At 33.2% G+C, this 22913-nt stretch overlaps 1 protein-coding gene and 1 long non-coding RNA gene across 2 annotated transcripts in view; one reads left to right on the top strand and one right to left on the bottom strand.

Annotated features, from left to right (window-relative positions):
* Window positions 1–61: 61 nt before the first annotated feature.
* Window positions 62–9633, top strand: LOC129223783 (FAU ubiquitin-like and ribosomal protein S30). Its single transcript, XM_054858144.1, has 5 exons — window positions 62–155; window positions 682–761; window positions 3212–3353; window positions 9304–9359; window positions 9448–9633. Exons 2-5 carry the CDS (start codon window positions 690–692, stop codon window positions 9571–9573), a joined length of 396 nt encoding a protein of 131 aa, XP_054714119.1. The 5' UTR covers window positions 62–155; window positions 682–689; the 3' UTR covers window positions 9574–9633.
* Window positions 7661–22913, bottom strand: part of LOC129223784 (uncharacterized) — a 41667-nt gene continuing 26414 nt past the window's right edge. Inside the window, exon 4 of the long non-coding RNA XR_008580650.1 lies at window positions 7661–7988. This is a non-coding gene — a long non-coding RNA (uncharacterized LOC129223784). The remainder of the gene's footprint in view (window positions 7989–22913) is intronic.

The following is a 22913-nucleotide window of genomic DNA, read 5'->3' as shown; positions in this document are numbered from 1 at the left end:
ATTTGCAATTTTGTTTCTTCCAAAATGATCATAATTTTACTCGCGGAATCAGCAAAATGAAACTCAACTCAACACTTAGAAAATTTATTTCGCAAAATTGCGTGTGTACTCGTGGTTTTTGGTGACGGAATTGAAATTTTCTCTCAGTTTTAAATGTAAGTGATTATATATTTTCATTATTTACATTGTATTTCATTTAATGAACTGTGCATTTTGTATATTTCTCAGTTTTATCCTCTTGCTGCGCCAGTTGATTACAAAATATACACGAAGCCTAACTCACCGAGTAGTATCGCTTGTTTCACATTCGTAGAGTTTATTTATAAGATCGTACTTTCAATTGCTTATTTATTACTTCAACTGAATTTTTACTTATAAATTTAATCAATGTATTAGTCAGTGCTTTAAAGTTGGCATGCTTTTTACTAGAATTGAAACGTTTAACAAAAATCTATTCGGGAATTTTATCGGAAGCTCGTTTTGAATATGTTGAAATGAAATTTTTGAAAAATATGCAGTTTTTAAAAGCTATTTTCTGCTCAGCAACTATTTCATTCTTCGCGACTGTTAGATTCAAAGTATAATTTTTAATTTATGTTACATCAGTTGTGATTATTTAATAAGATATATTTTCTATATATTATACAGAGCTATTTATCTATTTACGTCTTGATTTTTCAGCTTGAAAGATGCAAATATTTTTGAGAAGTCAAGATACACATTCACTGCAAGTGAATGAAGGAACAATTTCTTCTTTAAAAGTAAGTCTAGATAATGCACTTCTTGGATGATTCTAAACATAGGAAAATATTATTCTTGTTAATCTTAAGATATACAGTAAAAAGATGGTAATGGCGTAATTTTTTTTTCTCTCAATATTTGTCTCTTTCCTATCTTGTGTAAATTCAAATCATTCAATGTCTGAATCAAAGATGTTAATCCCCCAAAATTTAAGGTTTTTTATCCTGTCCGTTCTAAAATTTTTTTCATACAAGTGTTCTATTATCTTGTGACTTGAAGGAGCTTTAAAGTTTAAAGATATAGCTGTTTTTATCAAAATGCTTTTGTGAAAGAGCTAATTTTATTAACTTATATGAAGAGACAGTAATGTAGTGTTTTATGAAGGGATTTGGAAAAAGCATAGATATTCTTTAATTTGATTCATGCAAAATTATTGACCAGTTTCATTTTTGAAGTTTATGCATTCTAATGATATGAAAGAATAACATATGATTTAAATATATTCTTGAAGAAATGATTCAAGTCTTCTTTCGCTTCTCCACACTTCCACTTTTGTGGCTTCACTCTATCATGTTTCTTTTTTTTTTTTTCAAATATATTCATTATCCTTTCTAGTGGTCTCATGTTAACTCTGTTCAAAAGAGTAAGATTCTTTATCATCAAAGCAAATTTTTGTGAGGGGATAGCAGTAGAACTGGAGAGGCTATAAAAATGCTGAAAAGATGTCAAGCACCATGATAGTGTCATGACTCTGTTGATTCTTGATCGTTAAACACTTTAAGGAGAGAACATGTAATCTCTAACTATTGAAAAGAGATAAATGCATTCGGAAATGATGATGAGCCACCTGCTTCTCAAACAATAAGGTTGCTTTCAATAGCAAAAGAAAATAAGGAGAAGGGGGGGGGGGTAGTGTATCATTTACACTTAATTCATCATCAGACAAGTTGCACCATTTTAACAGGTTTATAGTATAGAGTAACTACTGTGTGTGTTGTCTAGTTTGATGCACACTTGAAAGTTGAAAAAAAGTGACATTTATGGACAACCCATATATGCAATAATTTAGTGGATATAACCTCCACTTTAGCAATCACTAGCTGTAATGTGAGGGATGAGCAGTTAATAAAGGATGACGATAATTTCCTTTTAAATTTGAAATTCTTCCAGCACTCTGAACAATAAATTTTATTAAAAATTAACATCCTTACTATTAAATTTAAAAAAATGTAAATAAAATGCTTATAAATTTATGAAGGAACATATTTGATTTACACATAATAGGGCCATTCCACGGAAAACGGTAATTTTGTCCCGCACGTGACGCTTCATATATTTCATAAAAAGTAATAATTTAAAAGGATGATGAACAAAAGTTTGTTTTTTAAGAAATCACAAACGCATGTGTGACTTCTTAAGCAAAAACTTTCTTCGAAAGTTAATTCTTTTTTATGAAATATAGGAATCGTCACGTGCGGGAAAAAATGACCATTTTCAATGGAATGGGCATATACATAATTTTTTTCAATGGTTTAAATAATTATTTCTAAACTAATAAGATATGTTTCTTTTACTTTGGAATTGTAGCTTTAAAAATCTGCAATTTGTTTCGTCATTGCTGTATTATTAGAGCAAAAATATGAGCTTATTTATAAGCAAGTTACCAGAGGTTGACTTTGGATGTCCCACACGTGACGCATGTAAACAAATTTTATTCTAAATCACAAAATTGTTAAATAAAAATATAACTTTGTCAGGAGTATCTTTGTATCAAATGTAAAGATTTAAAAAATTGCTTACCCCTGTTCATTAAAATATTAAGAGATATGGCGAAATGTTAATGAAATTTAAGCGTATTTTTGTCCCGCACGTGACGGTGGAATGGCCCAATATGTTCCTTCATAATTTACACATGACCACATAAAACTGAACTACATTCAGTTTTATGTGGACCATCATGCAGACCAGTATATTTTCATGCTTACTGGTTTGCAGAATTTGTTCCTTTTTTTTTTTCAGGATTTTTATAGCTGGTAGAGTATTGAAATTCTAATGTATAATAGAACTTTCATTCTTTACTTTTTACTAGCTAGTGATAGAACTAAATCTGAAATAAGCTTTTTGTTAATGTATTGAATTTTAAAATTTCTCTGGAAATTACTCCTTTTGTTATTATTTTTTAAAGATTTGAATGATTTTCATGCGTTTCATAAAAATCTCGTCACTTAAATGTCTTTTTATAATACCTAACACAAATTCAAAATCGATCTATCATAGTTTCTGTCTTTTTAATTTATTTTATTGTACATTTTAAAAACCTTAATGCGTATGTATTTATCTGTGCTTATTTTTATTGCAATAGTTTTTGATTCACATGAAGTGTTGATTTTTTTTTCTTTTTTTTCAAGTTCAAACATTTATGCCTGCATGAATGTCATATGTATCTTGTTAATATGAAGTTTAATTATAGTCATACATAGAAGAAGTTGAAGGTATTTCTTCAGAAGAACAACTGCTCTACTATGGTGGTATTCCTTTGGATGATGACCTAAATATTGCAGACTGCTTGCAAGATGGTGCAACTGTTGATATTTCTGTAGGACTGAAAGGAGGTATTTATTTCAACCTTTTCAAAGTCAAATACTTAACACTCCTGGTACTTAAAATTAAGAGTTTAAAAAAAAATCATGAAATTGTTTCATGTGTTTGTGGAAAATTATTTTAAAAAAAAATTCTGGTATTTTTTGCATAGATCCATATTTATTAAACAATCATGATCACAAATGTAGAGAGGAAAAGCAGTTTTATTTTTGTTTATTTTTTAATGTTGTGTATTGCACATGAAAAAAAAATAACTTTGTTAATAGGTTTCAAAGCAGGGTTCAAAAATATCATATGTTTGGAAATATCCAATATCTTGATATATATCTGATATTTTCAATTACAGTGCAGAACCTTTTATTCGGGAACCAGAAAACCCGCAATCTTTTGCCGATTTTCCCGCCATTTTTTTAAAAATACACATTTTTGGCAATTTTTGAAAAACTAAGCATTTTTTTTTTTTAAATGCCTAAAAGAAAATGGGCGGTTTCTTAATAAATACCATATTACTTATCTATAACTCGGGAAAATGTTTACAAAAATGAACTTCAAAGGGTTGTTTTTAACGCAGGGAAAAATTTCTGGAATATTTTCTTGAAAGTATACAAGTAAGTCTGAAATTTTTGTCTTTCATTCCAACTGAAAACTAAAGAAATGAATATTGTCACATTATAATGCAATATTTTATTGAATGGCCTTTAATTAAAACCGTTTAGAGTGGAAGTGACATCGAAAAACCGCGTGAAACGTCGCGATTCTCGAATTTTCTGGATAGTTGATGGTTGAATCTGGAAATCGTTAAATGCAAAACTGTAATAAAGCTGCAGGAACTCATAAATTAAATTTCAATTGGTATTAACTTAATGGCAAAAACAATAGTTATCAATAATCGCAAACGCCAAATCTTTACAAAAAAGTGAAAAAAAAAAAAGGCGCTTATGAAAACAAATTCTCTCATACACTATAGGAGAAGAATCGCACATTTACATTCAAAAACTTGTTTCTTGACCTTCCCTTCATTCTCTTTCATTTTAAAACATTGAAAATTGGTGTTTTTCTTTCCTTTTCAAAATGAATGTGAGGGTCTCTGATCTTATTAAATAACTTAATGTGTTTGGTGTTTAAATTATTCTCTCACTAGTAGTTTTTAATGTTTCAATATTGATATGCATTTCCGAACTGTTTTCTTCTTATTTTAATATGCATTACTATTTATCATAGTAATTTAAGTTTTATTTAAAAAAACGGCCAAAAACTCTTTTTAGCGATCCAGAAAACCGGCAAATTCAGATATCCGGGATAGCTATGGTCCCGAACTTCCCGGATAATTGGTTCTCCACTGTAGTGCAAACTAAAGTCTTCAAAATAATAAATGCATCCTCAAATCACTCTTTAATTTCTTATATTATAATTACAATATGTAGACTAAAAGTAATGTTTCTTTCATTATTTATATTAATATTTCAGTTTACATTTCTATCACTTTTACTGGAGTTAAATTCGCATTAGCTGTTTTAATCATTTTTCCTCTGTTAGCTACTTTTACAGTTATGATTCAAATATGAGTAATATGCATTAGTCAGAGCACAATTATAAGACATTTTCTTCTTTTCTGACCAGTGTTTAATATTTAATTAGGCATAATACTGTTTGAGGTTATATGAGGTCTTACATGAGGTAAGATCTTGCGTGAATGGTTTGAATGTTTTATTTTTATTCCTTATCTATTAATTTGTACTTATAAAAAATATTCATTAATACTCGTTCGTAAACAATGAAGGCAATTTATTTGCTACAAAAGACTTGCAGTTTCCTCATTCTATCATAATGATGAAATCCGACTAACTTTTAACAGACTGTTGAACCTAAAACATTTGAAATTTACTATAACTTGTTTGTACAACTTCATTCAAACATATAAGTGCTAACATTTCATTAAAATCAAAGACTATTGTTGTGAAACCATATTTATATGGGTGATTTTACATAGAAATAACCAACTAAAATAAAGTTTTAAAAAAATGAATCATTGAAATAATGATTAAAATAAGTCAATTCAAGGTATAATGTGTTAGAATACAGGAATGATATGAGGCTTGAAACAGAAATTAAGAAAGACTCAAGAAAAGGAACCCAAAAGCCAGAAAAATGTCATCCCTGAGAATATTGTGAAGGCAATTACAACTTACCAATGCAATGGATTTTGATGTTAGTTGAAAATGGTTAGTGTTAAACAAAATGAACAATTTGAGACACTAATCCTGATTTAATTATTGAGAATACTTAAATTGAGTAGTATGTTACAAATTTTCCTTCTTTCCATCTACTACTAAGTTTACATTTTCTCAGTGCATTCAATTAGGAATGTTTGGAAACACTACCTATTTTTTACTGCTTACATGTTACAATCAACAAAAGTTGCTGTCTGTTGTCTCCCCCCCCCCCCACCCCTCCCAGTAATTAAGGCTTATGTTTCCAATTTAAATGTTAAAAATCATGCACTTTTTGCTGTTATGTGGTAAATGCATAACATTTTTGGCAAACATTTGGATTTCTTCAACGCGACATGTCGAGTGTAATTTTAGCGTTTTTCTGTTTTTTTTCCAGTTATCTTCAGCATTTGTTTTTGTTAATAATATTTCTGTGCAAGCATAATTTTTGAAATAAATATGTTTTTATCGAACAACATTTGTTGACATGTTATCAGGGTTCGTACAGGTCATGGAAATCCTGGAAAGTCATGGGAAAAAAATTAGCAAATTTCAGACCTGGAAAAGTCATGGAAAATTGAAATTTTCATTCAAAGTCATGGAAATTTATTTAAAGTCATGGAAAAATGTCTTGGGTAAAGAGAAAGTAACAGCAGCTAAAAGAATGGTAAAAATCTTGAGTGATTTAACAGTATTGTGCATAAAAGCTATTACAACTGGAAAACTGAATGATCTCAAAAACAAACCTGAATTTTGAAATCTCATTGCATCCATTTCTGTAGCAGCCGTCCGTCCTTTTTGCAATATGATTTTACTGCTTGGACATCACTCATTTTGAATTCATCATTATTTTCCACACTTCTTTGATTTTATATTCTGTAGTATTGTAGTAGTTCTTCATTTTGCCACGCCTACTCAAAAAACGCAATTCAATTGCATCCGAGTTTATTTCCATCACTCGTAAGAACTTTATTATTCAATTTATCAGAGTTCATCTTAATTTGTTAAATGTTTTAGAAAACAAAGATCTTTATTCGGGTGATTGAATGTAGAAATAGGGAAATTTTATTCTCTAAAACAGTAGTGCCCAACATACAGCCCGCAAAACTAATCCATGTGACCCACTGCTACGTTCAATGTCAGGAATCAAGTGCTATGCTCTGGATATACTGAACCTATTAATTTATATGCATTTGAAGATTTAAACAAGTGAACAAGTACATTTTAATCAGAAGATTTATTCACTACTGATTTTTTTTTCTCTTTTTTTTTTAAAGAATGTCGCTTTACTTTAAAAAAAAAATATTAGACATTAAAGTATCATTGTATTCTATTCATTGTATATTCACTTTACTTAAATAAAAAAGGCAAAGAAGAATAGTTTAGTTTTTTAGGTGCACACTGATTTTTTTTACTTGTAAAAATAGTAAAACCCCTCCTAATGTACACCCCTCTTATGCGGACAATTTTTAATTCCCCGATTCCAATGCAAATAACATTATTAAACCCCTGTCCTGCGAACACCCCTCTATTGTGGACAAAAAAATGTCCCGTTAGTGTCCGCATTAGAGAGGTTTTACTGTAATTAAATGAGGTAGTGGCATGGGCGTGCACAGAAATTTTGGGACCCGTCAAACATGACTTTTACGACGCCCTCCATATTGTCTACCCCTCTTTTTGAAAATATTGGGGCCCCGGTGAACAGGTGTCCCTTCTCTCTCTCTCTCTTCCCCCTCCCACCCCCTGTGTACGCCCCTGGGTAGTGGCATTCCTGTAAAAGTTTTTCTAATGCTCATTTCCAAAAAAAAAAAGAGGCAAGTTTGATATTAATAGTACTGTTCTCTCTTCATGTAGTAAAGTCATTAATTTTTTTATGAAGTCATGAAAAAGTCTTGGAAAAGTCATGGAATTTTTTAATCCTATTAGAGTATGAACCCTGTGTTATAAAGAGGCAAACAAAACATATTCTCCGTAGAATATGAGTTGAGAAACATTGTTTAAAGCAAGTTTGTCTTGATACAGATTATACACTGAAAAAATGTGAATAAAAAGAAAATTAGTAACATGAAAAGAAATTTATTTTAAGAAATTAATATACATGGGAAAGGGGCCAGTTGATTATTTTGGATCTTTCTTTTTTTTTCTACTTTTGCCAGGTGATGAATATATGTTTTCAGATCTAATAAAAAGCATTGCATTTTTTGTGTTTAACATCTGATGTTGGTTTCATCAGCAAACACTGCTGTCTCAGCTGTTGTCCTTGTTTTGAGCATGCAAATTATGTTATAAGAGAAATGTTCTATGCGGGCCATAAATAATGTGACTTTTGTTGTCTGCTGGTCTCCGTGTAGTGAAAGCAGCTAAAACGAGCCATTTTCAGTGAGAGTTCAACCACTCCATAGTCTTGGTTTATGTTGAAACCTGCCTTGTTTATTCCTGTAATAAATTAAGAAATGTATGTAGAAGTAGAGAATAAAGAAGAATATTTTTAATTGTCTGAGGGCTGTCAAACAAAAGACTTGTGTCTTGTGTTATTGGGAATATGTTACAGCAGAGCCTCGGTTATCCGAGCTAATTGGGACCGCTAGTGCCTCGGATGTCAGAACTCGCGGTTAATAGAAACTTTTTTAACAAATGTGGTCAGAATCGCAAACTTTTAAAATGTATTAATTAAAAATAGAATAGAATATTTTTAAGAGATGAAAATGAACATATAAAAAGTAATATTTTATAGTTAAAAAACTGAAATAGGAAAATAACTTGTATTAAGATTTAAAGAATCAATTGAATTTTTGTACAATGCCAAGTTAGGTATTAAAAGATGCATTAAAATCCCCACTTATTCCCAGAAAATATTTTTATATTCAAATAAAAAGTTTATCAGTTCATAAAATTTACGTTATTTTCTCTGAAAAATAGACTTCATTATCGGCTCAGCTAACAGAAACCTCAGTTAATCGAAGCTCGATTAATCGAGTTTCGGTTAGGTTCTACTGTACTTGAAATCAAATGATTTGATAAATAAAAACAAAGCTGATAAAAGCGGTAAATTCAAAAAAGTTAAGAACAAATGAAAGATTTGACACAAAACTTGCTGTTTCATCACTGCAAATCATTCTGAAAAAAAAAAAAAAAAAGACTTGAAAAAGTTTTAAAGCTGAAATTTTGCTAATTAACTTCCTGTCATAGGCTATGCATTAGCAGTAAAAAAAAAAAGAGAGAGATTGCTGATGCTTTCGCAAAGGTCTCTCCAATTTTATTTGTATACACCAAAATGCTTTACTTCACTGAAAAGATTCGATTTTTTTTTTTTTTTGAAAAGCAGTGCCAAATTTAGTACATATTTTTACATTTAACTTATTTAAGACTTCTATTTCACTGAATTATTATAGAAATTATTATAGGGTGTTTGTCAACATCGAGCTTGTGCTTTGCCTAAAATTGCATGCAGGTTTTGAAGTTTAAATTCTTTTGCCTCTTGTGAATTTTCAATTAGTGGAAGCTATTTTAACAGATTTAACTTGACTGCGTGGAAATTTCTCAAATACGCTTGACCATAAAATGTGATAGTGAATAATTCAAAGCCCAACAAATAGCCACTTTAAGCATTAGTTATTTCAAAATTTGGGTAGCTTGTTTATTTGTATTTTCCTATTTTATTGTATTTATTTCATTTGAAAACATATTCAATTAAAAAAAAAATTCTGATTGCTGTTCTTGAACTACATTCTTGTTTTGAATTTTTTTACAGGCAAAGTTCATGGTTCCCTTGCTCGTGCTGGTAAAGTAAAAGGACAAACACCTAAAGTAAAACCCTTGCTGCAATATTTTCACTTTACTTAAACAAGTGTATTTGTTACCTGTGTCTTTAATTTACACTGGTTTATTTTAACAGGTTGAAAAACAGGAAAAAAAGAAAAAGAAGACTGGTCGTGCTAAGCGTAGGATGCAATTCAATAGGAGATTTGTAAATGTTGTTGTTACTTTTGGAAGGAAAAAAGGACCTAATTCTAACTCCTAAATGAATTGCTTGTGGATGCTTTGTACATTTCTAAATAAATTTTTTGTCATCCACTGTTAATTTTTGTATTACTTGTGTTGCAAATGTACTTCTTCAAAGCTAATTTTATGTTCTAAGTTGAATGTTGTTATCTCAATTTGACTATTAATACACAATTGAAATTCTTTTAAATCTTTCTGAGAGATTCAGGATATTGAGGTTGTTGCTGAGGGAAGTTCTTTTGGGGGAAAAGGTGCTTATGATTTTGCTATTAATATAATTGATTAACTAAAAATTAATGATATACAAAGATTTGATAAATTAAGAGATAATTACTCATCGATATAATCACATTTTTCAAGTGCAACATATAATAAAAACAAATCATCTTCAACTTAAAAGTAGTCAAGTTCTTGAATATTTTCTTACGAACTTCATTAGGACCATTTTGTATAGCCTCACTTTTTTTTTGTCCAAATGAAAAGTTTACATTTCATTCCTCTGAGAAATGCTTCGGTTCAAGTCCTTTCACCTGATTATTCCTTACACCTGTATAATTTCAAATGACCTTTGGAACTATGATTTGATAATTATAGCGGAAGGCTATAACTTCTCCAAGCAGACAATTTTAGGTTCCAGTCTTCATCAAATTTAGTGGCACTTATTTTGTCTACAACCGCTTGAAGGAACTTTGTTGTCTTTAAAAAGTCCTAATGTTGTCCTTGTTGTTAGCTTTAATGTAAATCTTGGCAGGAATTTTCTTCAGGCTCAAGATGGAGACGGACTCGGTCATGGGCTCTAAATGAGTATCCAATCATCTTCTGCCACTTATCTTCGATTTTAAATACATAAACTATTTTTTTGAATTTGTAATCCTGATTACAGGGTGAAATTGCAATTACAAATTGACTGACTGCGATTACAGGGATTTTCAGTAAGTAGGTTAAGATGACACAAAAGTATAATCAATTACATTGATTACTCCAAGCCTTATATATTTTGCATTAAGCATATTTCAATTAGCTTCTAGTATAATAACTGCCAACACTCCTGCTTTTCCCGATAGTTTCTTGGATTTTAAGCACTCCTGGCCTCTCAATTTTTGTTAATTTTTTGGATTTTGTTAGTTTTTTGAAAAATCCCTTTGTTAAATTTTGGGGGGAAAACCTGTAAACTTGTGTTTGAAAATATTGTCCAGACACATGTACTCCATGGTTTGAAAGCTTTCTGCCAAAGTTTTAACTTCGGTACAACAAAATCTTATCATTTCTTATTACATTTGATCAAAAACCAGGCATACCTGTTGTGAAGCCGAGAGCTTTTATAAGTGCTCAGCTTATTAACTTTTATTTGTGAAAACTCGACCAGGAGGTGTGATAGTTCTTGGAAAAAACATTAATCTTGTGAATGTCAAGAAGTGCCAAAGTTAAAAGAACCTTCCTCTTTTAACTTTGTTAGGCCAAGTTAAAAGAACCTTTGTTAACCAAAGTTAAAAGAACCTTCCTCTTTTAACCCTTCCTCCCAGACTATATTTTAAGTTTGGGAGGAAGGGGGAGAGAAGGTCCAGGATAGCCTCTCCCAATAATTTTTCCAAATTTAAGTTCTCAACACAATTGTACGTTATATTTAATTATGTTCAGAAGAGGGGGTCCGGGGCTCACCCCGGGAATTTTCAAGATTGTTATATGATAAAAACAGTTTTAGACGACTATGGTGATGTTATGGGAGGAAGAGACACAGGCTCATCGTTCTATACTTTTTCAAAATGCAAACTTCAAGTACGCATTCCCAACTGTGAATTATTTGTGATTGTGACACGTAAAGGGAGTCTAAAGGCTCTCCCCCGGGAAAAATCTGAAAATTATAGTTTGAAAAATGCAGTTTTAGATAATCTATGGTGATATTAAGGGGAAGAGAGATGCCCTCCCCCCGAAATTTTTTTAAATTTTGAAGCCTTAAAAACGCGATTCTAGACTTTTTTTTTTGTTAAAATTTAGTGCATCCCCAGTTTCTTGAAATTAAAGCTCCGAAAACGTAATTTAAGTCAAACTAGGATGAAAGGGGAAGGGAGAGTTTTGAAGGGGCTCGAGACCAGAAATGTTTCGTAATTGAAGCATTGAAAGCGAGATTTGAGACATTTTTCGATGATGTTGGCGAGGGGGGGGGGGACATTCTCTCGAAAAAATTTCGATCTGTTGAAATCGCAGGTTTAGAAGATTTTTGGTAATGTTAATGGTTGGAGAGATATGGACTCCTCCCCTGGCAAATTTTCAAAATTGAGATTCAATTAACGCAATCGTAGACGATTTTAAATACTGTTAGAGGAGTAGAAGGTTTTGGAGATCTCCCCAGAAAATTTTTCTGAATTGAAGCCTTAACAATGAAATTTTTGAGGATCTTCGGTAATATTTGGAGAACGACAGTTTCGGGACGCCTCAGGGAGTTTTTTTTTTAAATTAAAGTCCAAAAGACAAAATTTATTCGACCTTGAATGATGATGAATGATTAATTGAGAGGGCGTTTCTCGGAGGTTACGTTGGGAGCAATCTCACGGTTTTTCGAAATTGCGGTCCTAAATACTAAGGTGTAGGCCATCTTTAATGACGTTAGGGTAAGAGATGAGGTTTGAGAAAGTTTTCACGAGATTTTTTCAAAACCTAAGTTTTAAAAACTCACTTCCAGGCCAGCTTTGATGACGCAAAAAGAAGGGTTTGGAGTTCCCCACTCTTCCTTTCAGTTTGACTGCGTCCCTCCTATCTTCATTGTAAATTTCAATAATTGATTAACATATTGTGGTAATATTTTTTTCCAGTTTTCCTTTGCCAAACACGATTATTTGCTTGGATTTTCCATAATAAAGTTTTCAATTTCCCGCATAATATTTTTGTTTTTTTTTTTTCAATACAAGCGTTTGCGGCCTTAGAAAAGGACTTAATATTTTGAACGGATGTGGTAATTTTCTGCGATACCTTAGGTCTCTATTCCACTTCATTTTATTTTAACTATGCCACTCTTGATCAAACTTTGATTTACTTACGATTTTTACATTCAAACATTTAGAACTTTTGGTGTGAGTATTCATTATAATACTTTGAATCTCTCTTTGCATTTAACTGTTTTTTTTTTCTATCTCTCTATTTCAAATTTATTTCGGCGAACATTAAATTTTTCTCCACTTAGCAATGATTTTCAGGACAACATTTTTCATCAAAAAAAAAAAAAAAAAAAAAGGATATACGTATGGGAATGTTTCGGCGACCCCTATCCTATGGGCTTTCCTATTTATTAAAGTATTTTTATTTATTTTTTTTTTTCTGCAGAACCATGAAGCATGGTTTTGTATAACCAGGGCCGCCGAGAGACAAAGCGTGCAACATGTTAGTTTGGTTGCCTGTCCTCCCTCCCATTATTCAAATTTTACTCTATGCACAATATTTTAATTCGAGCCGAGCCCATAGTTTCCGACTTGGCAGATAGATATACGCACTCAGCGGCCTAGTGAAGAGTGTACTGTACTGAATACTTTTTTTTGTGATAATAGAAATGTTTGAAGGGCATTTCCACGGCCCTTACTTAGATAGTCTTGATAAAAGAGATTCATGGATGTTCCTAAATTGTATTTTAAGATTACATTTTCTATTCAAATTTGACAGAAAAAATATTTTTTGTCACGATTATTTCACTTATTTATAATTACTATTTTAATTTTTTAAAGCAACGAAGAGTTTTCCTTTTTCTTCGTTACTTGCATCGCTAAAATGAAATTGGCGGCTGCGATTCTAAAAAACAGGGGGGGGGGGGGGCTTGCTACGGCGACGGCCCTGAAAAGTACGCGGAAAAAGTATTATTAATGCATCTATTTCTTATTGAATGAGTTTAAATATTTTTTCTTTCGAAATTCAAAAATTTCATGTCCTAATAAAAGAAAAAACTTCTGAAAAAAAAATCCCCCCCAAAAATTTTGATGGCGCAACTTGCGCCCTAATCCCCCCTGTGGGCACCCCTGGTCGCGATAATGCTAGAGAAAGAGGAATTCTGGGCTCTTTTGGGAAATTATATTGCAGCTCTAAAAACGCCGTTAGGGAACTTGCAGTTTTATCGGAATTGGCGCTCCAGAAACATAGTTTTAGTCGACTTTTAATGATTCTTGGGAGAGCCAAAGAAGTTTTCGGGGGCTCTCCCAGGGAAATTCTTCGAAATTGACACCCTTAAAACAAAATTTCAGACTAAATTTACTGATGTTGGCGAGAGGGGGGTGGGGGGGACGCTAGTCTGGAAAATGTTCGAAGTTGGCTTTCAAATTTCAGTCTTTAGACGATCTTGGTTAGGTCAGTGGGAGGCGAGGTTCGGGGGCCCTCCTTCGGTAATTTTTTGAAATTGAAAATCCCGAAACACATTGGTAGATAATATTCGATGATGACAACAGTGGATTCAAGGGCTCCGGAAAAGATTACGAATTTAATGCCCTTAAAACAAAATTTTGATGATCTTACAGGATACAGTATAACCTCGATTGAACGATTATCTGAACGGACTGAAAAAAGTTATTAAATCGAGGAACATACTAAACTGTATTAGGGGAAGCAATCCCGTGCCCACTTTTTCATAAAGGGAGGAGTTTTAATGTTTCTATATTCTTAACTGAGGGGGTACAGGCAGGCCCGGACTGGCCATAGACTTGACCGGGACTTTTCCCGGTGCGCCCTCTCGAAAGGCGCCCTTCTGTCGTTTTCTTATTTTCCAAAACAATGTTTTAGCTATATGGAATAAATTATGCGAAACCAAGAAGTGATTTTGCATTTGAATATTTTTACATGCAATAGCAATGTTTTTTTTATTTATATAAACGTTCCCTTTTATTACCCCCATAAAGCAATTAGTCCCCTCTCGTTTCATAAACGGTCTACTCCCAGGGCATCGTTTGTGGCTTATCTATTGCTTCAAGGTTCAGTTCTGAGGACAAAAACGGACCCATGGTGTTACCCCAATAAAAAAGGGATGTGAGGGTGAAAGTGACAGCACATATCTATGATCAAGAATACGAGAATGGTTTTATTTATTGACAGTACACTTTAATTGCTGTAAGAGCGGATACCATAATTCCCTGTTCTGCTAACGATCATGAGTGCAATAGAAGCAAGGAAGAAGACAAATAATGGTAATATTTGAAATCTGCGCATTAAAAATAGTATAATGTCGAAATAAGCCGCATAAAATCAGTATTTTAGTGGATGGATGGATATGAAGACAGATTTCACATTTTTTGTAGCTCCACAAAAAAAAAAAAAAAAAAAAAAAAAAAAAAAAAAAAAAAACGAGGACAGGACTGTATGGTGATTTCTTGACTTTTTGAGTCAAGACCCTCTTTTTTGGAACTGAGATTTTCACATGGCGCCCTTCCCAAAATAAAAGTATGACTTGTAACCGACAGTCAAAAATAAATATGAGTCGTGTATCTGCATGGAATAGCCCTTATTTATCCTGCAGTTCTGAAAGAAATGGAAAAAGGTGTCATAAATAAGTCTAAACTAGTTGAGCAAAAATAGTAAATTTTCGAAGTGGTCCTAGGAGGACTGCAGGGCTGCCCGGTGCACAGTTGGGGAATTACTGGACTAAACAATAAAGATGCCGAACAGTTTTAAAGATAAAACATTTTTCGATTTTAAACTCAAATTTTGTCAATTAAAATCATAACAAAAGTTCAAGATCTTTGCCGTTGGCAAGCTTTGTGTTCAAAACATATTCCAGTTTTTGTAAAAGATATAGGGTCTGGTGGGGTAAAGTGGTCATAAAATCGTAGGTTTTCAATTTAGGTGGATAATAAAAACGATAAATTCTTTAAATACTTCAACTTTTTTTGTTGTTATCTTACATTGCATTATTAAAGAACACGGTACATTGCATTTCAGGAAAAAATATTGAATTTAAGTAGCTTTATAACACTTTCATTTCCCTTTGTATTTATGACCACTTTACCCCTTGGGATGGGGGAAAGTGGTCATAGCATGGGGTAAAGTGGTCATAGTTTTAAAAAAAACTGCAAAACCGTTACAAAAAACCCTAATTTTTGTATATTTCGGTTATTTTTATAGTTACAAGTATATGTACGAGTATATACGGGTATACACGAGGGATATCTCGAGTATATGCGTGCATACCTGAGTATATACGTGTACAGTCGACGTATATACGCATATATAAGTGTACATACATACTTATACGAGTATACACGATTTAATTCGTGGATATATCCAGTGCGTGTTTGTACGTGTCTACTCACGTAAATATATATGAAAGCACGAGTATATTCGTATGTTTACGTGTAAACACGATTATATACCTGATAGACGTATATACGTGCATTTACGTGTATACACCAGTACATGTATCTACGTATATCCACGAGTATATCCGCTAATATACATGATGTATATTTACAGAATGATTTTTTTTTACTTGTAAAAATAGTAAAACCCCTCCTAATGTACACCCCTCTTATGCGGACAATTTTTAATTCCCCGATTCCAATGCAAATAACATTATTAAACCCCTGTCCTGCGAACACCCCTCTATTGTGGACAAAAAAATGTCCCGTTAGTGTCCGCATTAGAGAGGTTTTACTGTAATTAAATGAGGTAGTGGCATGGGCGTGCACAGAAATTTTGGGACCCGTCAAACATGACTTTTACGGCGCCCTCCATATTGTCTACCCCTCTTTTTGAAAATATTGGGGCCCCGGTGAACAGGTGTCCCTTCTCTCTCTCTCTCTTCCCCCTCCGACCCCCTGTGTACGCCCCTGGGTAGTGGCATTCCTGTAAAAGTTTTTCTAATGCTCATTTCCAAAAAAAAAAAAAAAAAAGAGGCAAGTTTGATATTAATAGTACTGTTCTCTCTTCATGTAGTAAAGTCATTAATTTTTTATGAAGTCATGAAAAAGTCTTGGAAAAGTCATGGAATTTTTTAATCCTATTAGAGTATGAACCCTGTGTTATAAAGAGGCAAACAAAACATATTCTCCGTAGAATATGAGTTGAGAAACATTGTTTAAAGCAAGTTTGTCTTGATACAGATTATACACTGAAAAAATGTGAATAAAAAGAAAATTAGTAACATGAAAAGAAATTTATTTTAAGAAAGGGAGGAGTTTTAATGTTTCTATATTCTTAACTGAGGGGGTACAGGTACAGGGTGTTCGCCCCCTTCACAAATAGTTTTACGTGATATTGTCGATCCCAGTATGGCATCGAGAGAAGTTTGCAAAAAAAGGCGCTGAACACGAACTTTCACATTACAGTTAATTTAAGCCAAAAATATACATTTTCTTCATTTGACTTATAATTTTTTCCCAAATGGGAGGAGTCAGCTCTAAAAAACTTCCCCTTGGGCACGCCTCTGAGGGGAGGGAATGGTTCGCGAGTTCTCCAGAATTTTTCAAAATTGAAATCCAAAAAACGATATATTCGATGAATCTTATTGATGGAGATCGGTTGCGCTCTCCTGGAGACATTTCGTAATTGAAGTCCTAAATGCGTGTATGTAGGTCATTAACTACGAAAAGGGAGAGGATGATGGGGTTCGGAAACTCTCATTCCCAATTCTTTCAAAACTACACTTCTACTACCTTTGGTGACGAAAAATAAAGAACTAAGGTTAGGGGATCTCCCTCACTTCCCCCTTTTTAGCTATATCTCTGTCTTTCGTTTTTGTTTTAAAATATTGGTAAAAATTTTATGGAAAACCCTCTACCAGTTTCTTTTTCTCATTTGAGTGCTTGGTTTTTCTGTGAAGAAGTTCTCATTCACCAGCCTATTATTTTTATTTGTATGAAATACAAGCGTTTAAAGCCCCAATAAAAACTTTTTTTTAACATTTCAGACCGATACGTTACTTTTCAATCTATATATATATATATATATATATGATACCTTTAGGTCTTCCTATCTCCATTTCATTTTAGATATTTTGCCTTGAATCTCTCAAGTTTTGGTTTACTTCCGCTCTTTACATTCAAACACTTAAAACTACTAGTACGAGGGCAAACCAAAAAGTATTTGCGCCTATTCTTTTTTAGCCAAAATACGGCTGTGAATACAAAGCAAACATATACATTCCCAGCACTGCGACAGTTGTTCCTTGAATCGTACCAGCCGTATCTACTTTTGCCCGGAAGAGCGGAGCTGCAATCAGTCATTTAAGATGACGGTTGTTCTTCAGACATCCACAGCTTATGAGCAGCGAAGAGTTCTTCGTTTTGTATGGAGAAAGGGACAAAAACACATAGCAATTCACAGGGACCTACAGTCCAGACCTTGCCCTAGTGATTTTCACGTTTTTGCTCCACTGAAGAAGTTTCTGATAGAACAGAGATTCACACGTGACGAAGAAGCCAAGAACGCGGTTCCACAAGCAGCCGGAAGAATTTACCACAATGCCACAAGATGATCTCTAATTTAGTGCTGCAATGGGACAAATGTCTGAACCGGTGTGGTGACTGTGTGGAGAAATAATGTAAGGTACGTAGTACACTACGTGTATTTGTAAATACCTGTATGTAGGGCTATCGCTAGGTCAAAAAACGGGGGGTACGCATTTGGCGGCCCCTGAATTGTTTCAAACGCATGTTCCAATATACAGAGAGAGAGAGAGAGATATTTAGCTTCTGGTTTAGCAGGGATAGTCATAGGCTCTTCAGCGGAAAAGATTGTTATTTGAAAAACAGTTTTAGACGATCAATGGTGATGTCAAGGGAGGAAAAGACTCGGGGTCATCCCCCATTATTTTTCAAATTTCAAGCTCCAAGCACGCAATTGTGAATAATTTCTGATTGTGACAGGTGAAGGGGGTCCAGGGGCTCTCCCCAGGGCAAAATTTTAAAATAGGAGTTTGAAAAATGCGGTTTTAGACGATTTACGGTGATATTAACAAAAGAGAGATGTGCCCCTCCCCATTCTTTTTTTAAAAATGCAATTGCCTTAAAAATGCAATTGTAGGCTATCTTTTTTTTTTTGTTAAAATTGAGTGCACCGCTAGTATTTTGAAATTAAAGCTCTCAAAACGTAATTTAAAGCAACCTTCGATGTAAGGGGGGGGGGGGGGGGGAGTTCTGAAGGGGCTCGCACATAGAAATGTTTCGTAATTGAAGCATTAAAAGCGAGATTTAAGACGTTTTTCGATGATGATGGCGAGAGAGAGAGGGGCAATCCCTCGAAAAAATTTCGATCTGTAGAAAACGCAGTTTTAGAAGATTTTTGGTAAGGTTTATGGGTGGAGAGATTCAGTCTTCCCCTGGCAAATTTTCAAAATTGAAATTCAATTAACACAATCGTAGGCACTTTTTCATACTGTTAGAGGGGTAGGGGGGCTGGGAAAGCTCCCGCGAAAATTTTTCTGAATTGAAGCCTTAAAAATGAATTTTTTAAGGAACTTCGGTAATATTCGGAGCAGGACCTAAGGGAGGCTCATAGAGTTTTTTAAAAATTAAAGTCCGATAGGCGACCGTGAATGATTAATTGAGAGGGCCTTCTTTGGGGGTTACGTTTGGGAGCACATTCATGGTTTTTAGAAATTGCAGTCCTAAATACTCATGTGTAGGCAGTGGCGTACTGAAGGGGGGGGGGGCGGTCCGCCCCAGGCCCCGCTTTGACATAGGCCCCCAAATTTCAATTTTTGGTTTTCACCAATACTGTCGCATATCTTGGTTTGAATGCTTAAACAAGTTGGCTTAATAAATCATAATTTTTTTTAAAGACCAAATATTTGTTCAGGGATACAATCAATCCTCTTCGGGATCAATGGAGGGTTTATGATACCCAGGCCCCGCTTTGACATAGGCCCCAAAATTTTAATTCGTTTTCTTTTTCGCCAGACGTGCCTAATGTCATGGTTTAGATAAATAAAAAGTTGACTTTTTATGTAGAATGAATATTTTCTCAGTGACTCTTGCCTAAACAAAGAGAGGGCAAATTATGTCCCACAGACCCCGCTTTGACATAAGCCCTGAAATTGTATCTTATTTTTTCCAGTAGATCTGTCATATACATCATGATTAGAAATATTAATCAGTTACCTATATATGCGAGTACATATCATAAATTTTGTTAAATATGACTTTTTTTCAGTGACTCGTCCTAGTGTACAAAGGTACATGAGCGCTTGGGCCACGAATTTATTTTTAAATTAACTAAACCTATAAAAATCATTTGCTTTTATTTTGTTAAGTGCTTTCAGCAAAGTTTTATGCATTTTTTTTTCAAACAATTCATAAAAAAAAAAAAAACTAATGCATAACAGATGCACGTTTATAATTTTTAATCATTACAGTATACAGCTAAAATATCTGTTTTATGTTTTGTTTTGTGTATTAAGACTACGATGGTCTAGTCTTAATTCATACACTACTAATCGGGGGAAATTACGCTCTTCGCTTTAGAAATCGGATTAGTTAGTTAAACCGCAAAATTTTTTTGTCTTAATTTGTGTCGAGCATTAAATATTTTTAATTCTACCAGCAAAGCCGCGCGGAGCGTTTTCTCCACTTCAATCAAACGCACCAGGCAAGTATAGGGTCACACCAGAGTTTTTTTGTCTGAAGAACATAAAGAGCGGTTTTTTTTTTTTTTTTTTTTTTTTTTTTTTTTTTTTTTTTTGTGAGTGAGACCTAGCAGAAAAATTTTATTTAGACTGTGAACGTGTGAATTTCATCCTTATTTAGGTAAGCATGTTTTAAAAATATTTTTCTCTGAGATTAGGTGATGTTATCAGGTAAATAGTTTACTGGTGTGTCTTACTCAAAGGAATAGTAAAGGGTTTTTTTTCTGTAAAAGAAAATTTTTATCCTAAAATTAATTAAATCTGGAATGCGTAAACATTTCTGTTCACTGTACTTGGATGTTCAGATGCAATAAATTTTTAAGATACAATATAATTTTAGGACTTTTTTCTGTTTTTGATATTTTCTGACAAAGCACAATTTTATTTAAAATATAGTGTTTACTTAATTTTACTTAAAACCATGTGTTTTGCCGTGGTATTTACAACAGTGTCCGAAATCAAACCAACACTACTGAAATATGTAAAAATGTACCACTTAAAATAATTATTGTAATATATGGTACGTACACATAGTTTGAGAAACTTCAGTTTTAATACCAGGTAGGCCCCCATTTCGAGTAGCGCCCCAGGCCCCCATCTGTCTTGGTACGCCACTGTGTGTAGGACATCTTTAATGACGTTAAGGGAAGGGATGGGGTTTGTGAACGTTTTCCCGGAATTTTTTCAAAACCTAAGTTTTTAAAACTCACTTCCAGGTCAACTTTGGGGACGTAAAAAGAAGTGTTTCGAGTTCCCCACTCTTCTCTCAGTTTGGCTACGCCCATATCTTCATTTTAAATTTAAATTGTCGATAAACATATTGTAGAAAAACTGTCTTCCAATTTTCCTTTGCCAAACATATGATTATTTGCTTGGATTTTCCATAGTAAAATTTTCAATTTCCAGCCTAATATTTTTATTTTCTTGAAATACAGCGTCTGCTGCCCCAGAAAAAGAACTTTTAACATTTTGAACGGATGTAGTAATTTTCTGTGATAACTTAGGACTTATTTATTCCACTTCATTTTATTTTAAACTAGTCATTTCGCCCTCCTCTTATTATAACTCGATAATCTAACACGGAAAACATGTATCAAATCATGGCCCCACTGAATACTTAAAGGCCGTGGCAATCGCTGAAACTCATGGCAACAAAGAGGGCGCCACTGGCTACCCCTGTTTTTGTTTCCACTTGGCGTGATTGCGAGCGTTGGCGCTTTGGCATCTGTGAATACGTGATTTCTCGACTTATTATCGGGCGTACGTCATTTGACGAAAATTTTAATTTTAAAAGAAGGAATGAAGAGATAAAGTGCTGAATAAACATTGTATTACAAAGGTGAAGAGCATTTCTTATTGTTATTTTAATATCATATCAAAAATTACGCGTAATAAAAAATTTAAACTAAATACAGAAAACATATGATTTTTTTTAACATTAATGCGTAATTCTTAATGTATTTTTTCAAACGCTTTTTTTTTGAAAGCTTTGCAAATAATTTTCAAATTTTTTATTGAAAATCACCTGAGGTTTCCTTTTTGGATACAACAGTTCTAAGATTGATGATATATGGCAGGCAGCCCTCATTTCTAATTTTACATGCTCATTTACATACGAATTTTTTCTGCTCAATAAATTACGCCGAAAAAAAAAAACACGCTCCGCAATCTGTAAATACATTCATTTCTCAAAACTTGAGAGGGTCATTCATCGCCCCTTTTGACCCTGCTGGGGATTAGAGGGGGGGAGGTATAAGAGGAATTTACGTTAACAATTGCCATTCCTTTCGCTCGTAATTTAGTGTATATTTTACAACGAATAGAATTTAATTAAAAATGTACACTTGGGAACAGGCCCGACATTTAAAAATTTCCGAGGGGGGGGGGCAAAGGTTTTGTGTTCGGGAAAAAACAACAAAATATGAGCAAAATGCCTAATTTTAGTGTGTTTGTAAAATTTAGGGGTGTCATAATTGCCCCCTCCCCCCTTGATATCCCCACTTGACAGGCCTGGTTAGGAATATTCTTTTTCAAATGAAGAAGAACAATAGAAAAGTTTAAAATATGATGGCAATTTAAGAAAATGAACCATTAACAAAATTTTAAAAACATTTAAAATCAGAATGTGCCTAATACATGGTTCTACGACGGGTCCGTGGTTCTCGCACCAATATTTTACGGACACGAAAATAATGTCATTTATCTTTTTCCCCTTCCATTTTTAGCACATTTCATGTTATAATAACTTTAGTGTAGATTTTAGTAGTATATTAGTGCACAATACGCATAGAAATGCACAAAAGTTTAGTGCACAAGAGCTATTTCGAAGAAGTGCAGAATTTTTTTCCTTACGAAAGGAAATTCATAGCATAATCAAAAAATAAATAAAAATTCGATTTGCGATAACTCGAATGTAAAAAGACCAACGGAAAACTTCGACTTATCGAAAGTTTGACTTAACGCTAGTCTTGGTTTTTGATATTTTAATATTAAAAACCATCGAATACTTTAATTAATATGTACATATAACAGACAAAATTACAGAACTTAAGTTTTTTAGCACAATATGCACAGTTTAGTCAAATATATTGATAGACAAAAATCAAAAGTATGCTGGAACCACTTGAATAGAGCTGATTCTACTTCAGGAAAGGTGCACATCTTCATTCGTTTCAAATTCGGATTGCAAGTGAAGGTGAAATAATTATTCTCCCATAGTCACTTCTTTCTTTCTTTCTTTTTTTTTTTTTCGTTCTTTCGAAATAAATTTC

This window comes from Uloborus diversus, chromosome 6 (genome assembly GCF_026930045.1).
Source record: "Uloborus diversus isolate 005 chromosome 6, Udiv.v.3.1, whole genome shotgun sequence".
Taxonomy (NCBI): Eukaryota; Metazoa; Arthropoda; class Arachnida; order Araneae; family Uloboridae; genus Uloborus; species Uloborus diversus.
Note: the sequence above shows the minus strand (reverse complement) of the source record. Positions and strands in the feature narration are given on the sequence as shown.